Consider the following 10,322-nt stretch of genomic DNA (forward strand, 5'->3'; position numbering starts at 1 on the left):
AGGAGACAGCTTGGGGGGCACTTGGCTGCGAATTAGCATTTCTCTCCAACTTGAATTCATATTCACAATTTAAGTATCACCACCCCCCTTTTTCTTTATTTTCTCGCGCGTTTTTATTCCCGCCACGTCTGTGTCTGGCCCAGTCGGTTATAAGGTTGGCTGTATTTCCATTATGTGATTGACGTGCATTTGGACTGCGTTTTCACATTCCTATTGGTGCAGACAGCGGAAAGGGGCGGAGAAACATTGACGTCAGTGCATGTGGCATCGCCCTCTTACTACTGGTTTATAACCGTCCTCCCCCCTCACTAGTTGTTTCCAAGAGCCGGCGTCTGACAGAGACATTTCTCATACACTGTGTTTATGTGTTTATATCCTATAACTGTTTACAAAACAGTGCGAGGAACAGCTGTGTTTTGCAGTAGATTTTATTGTGAATTCAGTTATACATACTCTAGGTGGGACGACATTTTCGGTTATATTTTCCTGGATTCACAAGCGGCTTTTCTTTCATCTGGATGAGAGGACCCTTACTGCATTTTTGTTCCAGCAACGTGGACTCTGAGCTCTACACGGGAGACTGGAGAGTCATACAAACGGAATAATATTGCTGAAACGAACTAAAACGAAGAACACAAACACGTCGTAAACCACTGGTGGATATATCCTTAAAAGAATGCTTCTGTCCAAGCTGAATTCTCTTGCCCACATCTCCACCGTAGACATGCCGGCGAAAATGCAGCACCAAGTTCATCAAGGTTAGACGCCCTTCTTTTTCTCCTCGGTGTTGTCATTGAGCACGGGGCTGCAGCAATGGCCGGCAGCCCGCTTATCGTAGCTTATCCTTACGTGTTATATTTGATTATTTTCAAGCACGGCAGTTGTTTTTGAGCATACTATTATGTATTAACAACGTATTATCAGTATTATTGCTTTTTGATATTTCTAAACAGCTGTTTTTTTTGGGTGTATGCACTAGTATTTTGAGAGCTTAGTTTCCCGGGTATTCAAGGGCTGTGTTTATGTTTTGTCCACAGGGAAGGAGAAGGAGCCCTTCGAGAAGCTGTATCAGGTCGGCGCGGTGCTGGGTAGCGGGGGCTTCGGCACCGTCTACACCGGTACGAGGGTGGCTGACGGAGCTCCGGTAAATACGCCTTATATGTCTTATTATAAGAATACACTTTAAACTAGCTGCTTTGCATGTTTATATGCTTTTTGTACATGTTATTTGACGCGGTGTCTTCTTTGCCCCCTTCTAGGTTGCTGTCAAACACGTAGGCAAGGACAGAGTCTCCGAGTGGGGAGAGCTGGTAAGAAATCATATTAGCGCTAATATTCACCTAATTAGTATAGGCTACTATATGTAAAGGGTTAAACCAGTTCATTGTTAACAAAACAAGTTAAGTTAAAAAAGTGTCACCTCCATATTTCTATTCTCTTTAGAAGTAATTAAAATCCTGCAGTTGAGCTACAAACAGCTAACATTTCTGCCTCGTGTGTTTCTCATATACAGAGGTAGAGTCTGCTGCTGGCCCAGGTACCCCTAGGCCTGAGGCCAGTAACATATACACAATAGTAGTATATTGCTTTAATAATGGACAATTAAGTGAAATATTCAAAGTATTATAGCATTATTTTTGCCTTTGGTGTTCGAAGTGCTTATGTTATTATTATTATCTCTTCAGCCTAATGGCTCGCGGGTCCCAATGGAGATCGTGCTGTTGAAGAAAGTGAGCTCGGGCTTCAGCGGCGTTATCAAAATGCTGGACTGGTACGAGCGACCGGACAGCTTCATCATCGTAATGGAGAGGCCAGCTGCTAGAGGCCGTGCGCCACTGCCACAACAGCGGCGTGGTGCACCGCGACATCAAGGATGAAAACATCCTAATCGACCTCCGCACCGGGGAGATCAAGCTCATCGACTTTGGGTCCGGAGCCCTGCTGAAAGACACCATTTACACAGACTTTGATGGTGAGTCATCACAGCTCAAAACAGTCTTCGACGTGTTTATTTTATTTTATTAGTTTCAACATCATCCAGTAGCCCTGGTTTAGTCAGTGGCAGGAATTCCAAGGTTGTGTCATTTCTGACATCCCCCCTCCAAAGCAGCATATTAATTCAGGCTGAGCAGCATTGCCTTTGCTTTGGCGCCCCCCATAGGAGGGAAGCTGCATTTTTACAACTCAACGTTTGTAAACAAAGTCACATGTCCGCTCCCCCTGTCCCACACACACTCTGCTCTCTCACACACACAGACTGTCACGCTCTCTGCCACCTGAGCCCAGATAACAGCCTCCCAAACAACAGATAACGCTGCACTCTTAGTTAATAATTCAACCACACCTGCAATGCTTTCATTTTCAATTTGACTGAAATACAATAATAGATTCTGGAGTGCTTAGCTAATACGTGGGCATTTGTACAGTTTTTAAAGGTGTTTTTTCTGACAGGCACAAGAGTGTACAGCCCACCAGAGTGGATCAAATATCACCGCTATCACGGGCGCTCTGCCACAGTTTGGTCTCTGGGTGTCCTGCTGTACGACATGGTGTGTGGGGACATTCCATTTGAACACGATGAGGAGATCACAAGAGGGCAGGTCCTCTTCCGGAGAAGAATCTCAACAGGTAAATTCACATTCCAAAACATGCATCAGCATTTTCGTTGACATTCACATGATGTGTCACTCTCAGTTTATTGCAGCATACTTACTTCTCCTCCTCTTCCTCCTTCAGAATGCCAGCAGCTGATCAAGTGGTGTCTTTCTCTGCGGCCCGCCGATCGCCCCTCCTTCGAGGACATCATCGATCACTCGTGGATGCAGAGCACATCCTCTTCAGTCATCCCGTCCACAATGCAGACGGAGAAGGCGGAGATCCGGCTGCACAGCATCGCCCACGAGCCCACCGCCTTCACGCCAACTCCCGTACCCGCGGCTCGGTGATGGAGGCAAACAGGACTGTACTGAACTGAGACTTTTACTAAAGTAACAGACTTGAAGCAGAGAGGAGGGGCGGGGCGCTGCATGGGCTGGCCGTCCTGACACAGGCACGAGTAAGGTGTCAAAGGACTAAAAGAAAACTAAGGTCATGACTACACAATCATGGCTTGTTTTCAACCTGGAGCGCTCTCTGCCCCTCATCACCCCAAACTACTTGATTTCCCCCCGCTGTTGGGTGTTTATCAGACTGTAGTAGGGCCTGCTCTGCGCTGACAGTACATGCGCTCGCTGAATGGCTGCGTTATGTAACCTCTCGCTGCACTGCTGCATCTCTCTGGGATGAGCAGAGGTGCAAGAGGAATAAAAAAGAAGTGCCTTCTGTGAGATTGTTGGGGGGACCCTGAAAATACTTGAAAGCAAAAAAAGGCTCCTTGTCTGAGACCTTTTTTTTTAGCACCTTACAAGGCTTTATATTGTTTCCCTCTCATGGGCCTAGATCAGCAAAGCCTATGTCATTTACAACCACTGCTATCACTCCCATGTGATTAGCAACCTCATAGCAACGTGTGCAAACAAAAAAAAGAAACACTGGACTTACCTCCTTCTTTTTACTACATATCCACCTCCTGTCTACAACTCCACTTCCTCTGAGGCGGTTCAAATCCACCTGAATGCACACCACAATGCAACCATACAAAAACACAACATCCTCTGCTCTTCACTTCAAAAAAATGTTAACGTTCAAACAGTGCCTCACACTTAAATATTCAGTGGGGACAAGCATTGTAAATAATAATAACGATATTTATTATTGCCGTGACTTAAACATTTAATGAACACAGAATTTATTTATTTATCTATGAGAGAATTTTTTTGGCTGTGTGTATTTCATTCCACAGTCACTGAAGGGTCCACGTATTATTTAAAGAGATAAACAAAGATTTTTTATTTCTGACCATATTTATGGCATGGAATTATTTTTTAAAGAGCAGATGTTTGTGTGTATGTCATCTATATAACATGTAAATAGTCCCAAAAATCACTTCCATCTTAATGTCTCTGAACATTGGACGTCTACTGATGGTAACAGTTTTTGTTACGCTGTTGTCTGCTGAGGGAGCGAGTGAATTCTGAATGTGTGTGAGAATGAGAAAACCTTTTTGTTTTCTAGACTGCAGGTTGGATTGTTTTTTTCATCAATTCGAACTAGAATTGTAAATGATTTTAGAAACAATTTTTATACGATTTCAATAAATATTTTTTTAACAATGACTTTTGACTCCTTTGTATTATCTTACAGAATGTTGTTGTGACCCTTGCCATGTACTGTAGCTCCAAGTAGTCATGTTAAAGAAAGTACTTAGACAGAACCAAATGTCATACATGTAAAACAGTTACAAACACACAATTAGAATTTACTAGGTCAGAAGTATATACCATTTCTCAGCAAGTTTCCTGTTTGACATCTTTTGTAGAGAAGCAGCGCTCGCAGAGAAGATGAAGAGATAAGAGGAGACAGGGCTGGTGGAAGGCAGATAGCAACAAAAGTGGGGCGGGTTGCATACAAACAGGAAAACGCTATCTCAAAACATTCCTGGAATTGACTTTCTACTACTTTCTAAAACTGAGGTGATAGAAACCTATTCATTCATTCATTCCACCTTAATCCATCCAAAGATGCACACATGCAGGAACAGGAAATGACTCACTCACATTAATCTGACATAATGTATAAAACAGCTTTATGTTAAATGTTATGAAATAATTTACCCAGAAGCATGGCTATATTGAAGTGTTTGGAAGCCTTGGGGCAATCATTTGTTATTGGCCACTGGTACTTCACTAAGAAAAATGACATCCTCATTTTTTTAAATACATAATAATAATAAAAAAATAATAACAATAATATATATTCATTGTATTATGATTAGCACTTTTCCAAGTGCTCAAAGCGCTTTACATTACATATTGCATATATTAGACATGTAATACATTGAATACTGTGGACATATACGCACAGGGGCCATTTAGGGTGAAGTGTCTTGCCCAAGGAGACACGGCATGCTCAGATTGAACCTGTGCTTCCCTGGTCACCTGACCTGATCATCAACACACCAAACCAAAGCCACATTTCTTTTGACATTGATGGAAAAGAGGTCAAGGAAACATATGACAATCCAACTGTACTTACAGTAGGTTATTAAGCAGCAGCTGATGGTATTGACTTGTTGGTACATTGTGGGATAGTATGATCTTCTTACCATTGATAGAGGATGATCTGATCCAGTGTTCCCTAAAGGAGAAAAGAAAGGATGCATGGAACCATCTTCTCACAACATTTATAGAATTTTACTAGCTCTCATCATGGCTGCCACTTAATTACATTTACTCAGTTTTTAAACTTGACACAAGGCTCCTCTACAAAAATGTAGCTGTACTGCAAAAATACCAAAGGTACAACAAAGTACAACTATAATCCTGAAAAATAGAAATGATTGTATCACTCTGTATAACTTTTGATTCAATAAAGCCAAATACAACCAGATAAAACAACTACATTACTCATTTAATATATTCTAACTACAATAAATCCAAAAATATTTGGAAACTACATAATTTTTAAATAAACTGAAGTAGCCAGACAGTGAGATGTCTGCAGTGTCGGGCATGTGACTTTCCTAAAAAATAAAAAAATCCATTCATAATTGTTTGTATAGTTGTAAATTGCGTCACACAATCTCAAGGCAGACATTGACTTGCATGCTTTGGCCTTTAGAACCGCTGGTCTCCAAAGTGCTATTACTCGTGATACTTAACTTTTACTGAAGTAAAAACATCTAAATGTGTTACTTTTATTTGTAATTGCTTAAAAGCTTGGAGTATTTTTCAAAAATATCAACAGAACTTTGACTTAAGTCAGGGGTGTCCAAACTACAGCTCCCGGCCAACTGCGGCCCATAAGAACATTCTAAAAGTATATTGAAATACGGCCCACTCCTAAAACTTGTGCTTTTCTTATATTGTACTGTAAAAATGTATTACACAGTAGTATTCATGTTTTTATAAGCCCATGTTTTTATAAGCCCACTTTTCAGAGAAATTCAGTCAATTAAAGTTTAAAACATTTTCTAACAAACCCTTGTTGATAAAAGAAAAGCTCAATAACTTATATAAAATAAATGAAACCCTATGAAAAGCTGTGAGCTTGTTTTCTGAAAGCATATTCAAGTATCAAGCATATGTGAACCTACATTAGATATCTTATCACTTAATTTATGAGGCAATATATCTCACCTCTAGTGAGTGGCCCAGCCTTTCGTATATTTTAATGTATGAGGCCCTCATTGAAAACACTTTTGATATCCCTGACTTAAGTTAAGGATAAATGTACTACTTAAAGCATCAGTTGGAAGTTATAGTAACCACCTTCACAGCTGGATGTTAGCCACTGTCATCTTTGGTGTGAATCCCACTGAGAGGATGCTCTGGTGTGTTAATGTAGACATTGAGTGGAGATAGTGGCCAGAAGTCTATCACGGTCTATCACGGATCTGTTCCTCTGAAATGATAAGAGTTGGGGGGTTAATCAGTAGTGACGCTCCTGTGGGACTTCTGGCCTCATCGCTAATCTTCTTGTCAGACGGCGCTACCGGCAGCGAAACATAGATTTACGACACCGCAAGCAACATGGTGGTTGGTTCCCATCAGTGTCTGTCAGGTGAATACAATGTGAATTTACCAGCTATGATTAGAATGACTGGATGGGGACTAAAATGCAAATGGGCGCCATATTGGCCGTCGTTATTCTCAGACACGTTTCAAGTCATAAATAAACCAATTCAAAGTCCTGCAGTGGCTCCATGCAAGTCCCAATGTGTATTTTGGTATCAGATAATAATAGAAGGAGGCCATCAAAGGAAATGAGCCCTAAAAATAAAATGGCATTTCAAAGTGGAGTGTCAGTCTTCAGTAGTCCTTGTGATGTGATGCTGGTTCTCTTCAGCAGGTACTCACACAGCATACAATTTCCCTGAAAAGATTACAGTGTGTTGTAGACCACAGGTAGTTTTCTGCTAAATACCTCACCATTCATTTCCCCTCTCTTTCTGAGAACCACATGCCACATCTGACTCTGCATGTCGGCTGCCATTGTTAAGCATGTTCTATGCAGCTTAGAATTTCCGCATTTCCATATGTTCCTAGTATTTCAGCTGTAAAGCATGTTTCATTTGTTCAGTCTTCTTCATCTTTCAGTTTTTATTCAATTATGGATGCAAAAGGCATGGCAGGTAATCGTTGAATGAAAACCAAAGATAGAATCTATTTTGGTCTTCTTTGCAATGATGGTTGCCACTTTCTTTAACACTCCCTGCTCAGTAGCAAACGAGAAGTTAGACAGAAAGATTCTACAAAATTATTATAATGGTGCTTTGTAACTGCTAGATCTGTAAATATGTAACTGTTTGTTTGCTATACATTTAGAAGGTGATGATATGTTATTATTGTGTTTACAACCTGGTTCCATTGACCCCAGTTGGAGAAAATAAGAGAATATTGATACCATGTTGAACAAAAGGCAACAGCCAGCAGCCAGTTAGCTTAGCATAAAGATTGGTATACATTTGATGGAAACAACTAATTCACATTGCTGATTTTTCCTTGTTTGGAGCCATTCAATTTGGGTAAGCAAATTGTTGTTTAATCAGAAGTGGCTGATAGGCGACGATTTACATATGGCTGTTATCAGATCAGAGAAGTAGACGTGGCCGCTGTCCCAACCATATGAGGAAATTGGATAAAGTTCTTTAGAAATCAGCTTGATTTAGGCACATTGTCAGCTAGTATTGGCCATGTTTCAGGCTCTTTGGAGCAAAGACTACCTAATATATTATTGACAAGGAGGCCGATAGCGGAAAAACTGATTAGTCATGCTAAGCTAAATGTTTGCTAGGTCCAAACTCTTTTTCGACAAACCCAGTAGGCTATGCACCTCAGAGCCAGCTTAGAAAAGCAATTCAGGCACAGGTACAACTTTGAACTCCTTTTAATCTTAGATACAAGTTTACATTTTGGACAGTTCTATAGACACAACAGTGATCTGTGTTGTCCTATTGTTCATGTTGCTTGTTTGTTGACCACACATTTCCCTGCACTCGTGGAGATACCCATCATGCAAACAGTATTCAGAGTCCAACACGGTTTGGGTTGGGTATTTGCATGGACTGTTGGTGAGTCACTCTCTCTGAGCTGGCTGTCTAAGTTCAAAAGTGAGTCATCACCAAAGTAGAGCCGGCTGAAAAAAACAACTTTAAAACACTGTCTATGTTTAGCAGTCAGAAGAAAAGACCCATTGACCAGTCATTTGTGTGTGACCTACAGATGATAATGAGCCAATGAGTGTCATCTGTTTTGATCACATTACAGAGGCAATGTGTTCTTCCCCTCTGAGCTTTACTCAGCCTTAGGAGGCGTAACTGACCTGAGACATCCTCCCCGCCTCACCGGTGAGAGCTGATTGGCTCATCGTTCTCTTATTCCCGTAAGTCGTGAGCTGCACCTTCTTATGAAAAAGATAAAGCTCTGCTGTTGCATTATTACCCTCCTCCCTGTTCAAACTGTGAGCCGCAGAGCCGGAGATGTGAGGCAATGTTGACAAGGACTTCCTTCATCCTCAGCCCCCCCCCCCGACTCTGTCTATCTCTCTGTCACTGTCTATCTCCATCTTCTATCCGCCTGCTTGAAAAATACACTACAGGCACAGACAGATTCTTTAAACTCTCACAGATTAATTGGAATTCATATGTGCACTGGTTCGGTCTGTAAATCATGATGTTGAGAGATTGGCCTACACATATGCACATATATGAAATCTGTAGTGTTAGCCTACGCAGTAAGGATAAGAGGGACGATTATAAATCAAGACAGTAAATACCTCAATTACAGCGAAACAGGGCTGTTTAAAAAAGTCATTATAAAAGCTTTCAAGCACGCACAGATTTAATTTCACTATAATTATGAGGGACTGAAATTGACCTACATGCCATAGCTGCTACTTCAATTTGAACCTAATCCCTTAGGTGTAAAATAAGAATAAGTACTTACCATACTTAAGGGCAATTTTGTGCAACTATTCCTTTGCATTGAAAATAGGAAATTGTATTTGCAATGCAATTGTAGGAAAGACAGTATTGTGCACCTAAATGTAACACTTGACATCATATAGATATATTATAGGTGCAGAGAGGAGTTGGTTTATTGTGCCCCAATGTAAATCCTAATGTGAGAGTTAAAGGACGGTCAACAATATAATGTACATTGGTCAGTTTGGATTTATCGTGGCATTTATTCTTAATTAAAGTGAATGTATTTTATTTCAGTCAGTCATTTGTGTGTATACAGGTGTGGGACATTCCAACTGTTGCAAAAGTGAGCACTCAACTGACAACAGTTTGCCAGGGTAAAATAAAACATTGTCAACATATTATTTTTTGCCACAAGAAGCAGAACGTTTTTACATTACAGTAGTTTGAATATATTTTTTGTTTGCCTTTATCAGATCTCTCAGGCACCCACAACCAGCGTCTGATCCGGTAACACTAATTAGTGTGAATGCTGTGCCACAGCATTGTATTGTATTTGAAAGTAATTATTCAACTGTCTTCTCACTACAGCAACTACACAAACGTGTGTGCGCCCAGTCTGAGCCAGAAGACAAAACGGAGCAAAGGTATAAAATGTTACTATAACCACTTAATTTTTCTATTCTATACTGTAAATCTTATTAATAGCTTCATCATTTAATATTACAATACATCAGTGTGTCTTTCCCCGCACAGAATACCTGACTACGGAGGACATTGTTGCAGAACTCTTTGCAAAAATAACAAATACATCTTGCAGCAGGTTCAATATTAATGGAGCAATGTGTGGGATGGAGCAATCCGCGGCTTCAAAGGTGCCTCATTCGATCCCTCTCATTCGACGTCAGTTAAGTTCACTTATGATGAGTGACGAACTGAGGATGGAGGGGACACTGGTGGTCCCAAGCGTGAGTTCCTGACCCTCCTTATGGAATGCCTGAGAATGCGAAGAAAACATCATGTCATAGCAACTGTTTGTGCCCCATGGCGGTTTGACTTTCCCAGCCGCTCACTGTCTCAAAATCTGATTCTAAATGTATAATTTTCTCTATAAAGATAGAACTAATACACAATTATGAATGTATAATGTAAGCTGTTTTGTGCATTTAATCATGCATTGGTCTACAATTTAATGATGGCTTCTACATATTTCACATAAACAGACAACGAAAACGTTTGTCCTTTATTCTGATAACTAGTGTATGCATCTGCCAATAAGTATTCTCAACAGAGTAGATTG

General features: G+C 40.6%; 1 protein-coding gene across 1 annotated transcript; it reads left to right on the forward strand.

The window, feature by feature from the left end:
* Positions 1-331: 331 nt before the first annotated feature.
* LOC104960646 (serine/threonine-protein kinase pim-1-like) lies at positions 332-4,214 on the forward strand. The gene is given in 7 exon segments (XM_010788736.1): positions 332-758; positions 1,038-1,144; positions 1,260-1,310; positions 1,686-1,812; positions 1,814-1,972; positions 2,452-2,628; positions 2,737-4,214. Coding segments are annotated over 7 exon segments (912 nt in total). The 5' UTR covers positions 332-676; the 3' UTR covers positions 2,946-4,214.
* The last annotated feature ends 6,108 nt before the right edge of the window (positions 4,215-10,322 follow it).

The sequence above is a fragment of the Notothenia coriiceps genome, unplaced genomic scaffold (assembly GCF_000735185.1).
Source record: "Notothenia coriiceps isolate Sejong01 unplaced genomic scaffold, NC01 NC01_scaffold00032128, whole genome shotgun sequence".
Lineage (NCBI taxonomy): Eukaryota > Metazoa > Chordata > Actinopteri > Perciformes > Nototheniidae > Notothenia > Notothenia coriiceps.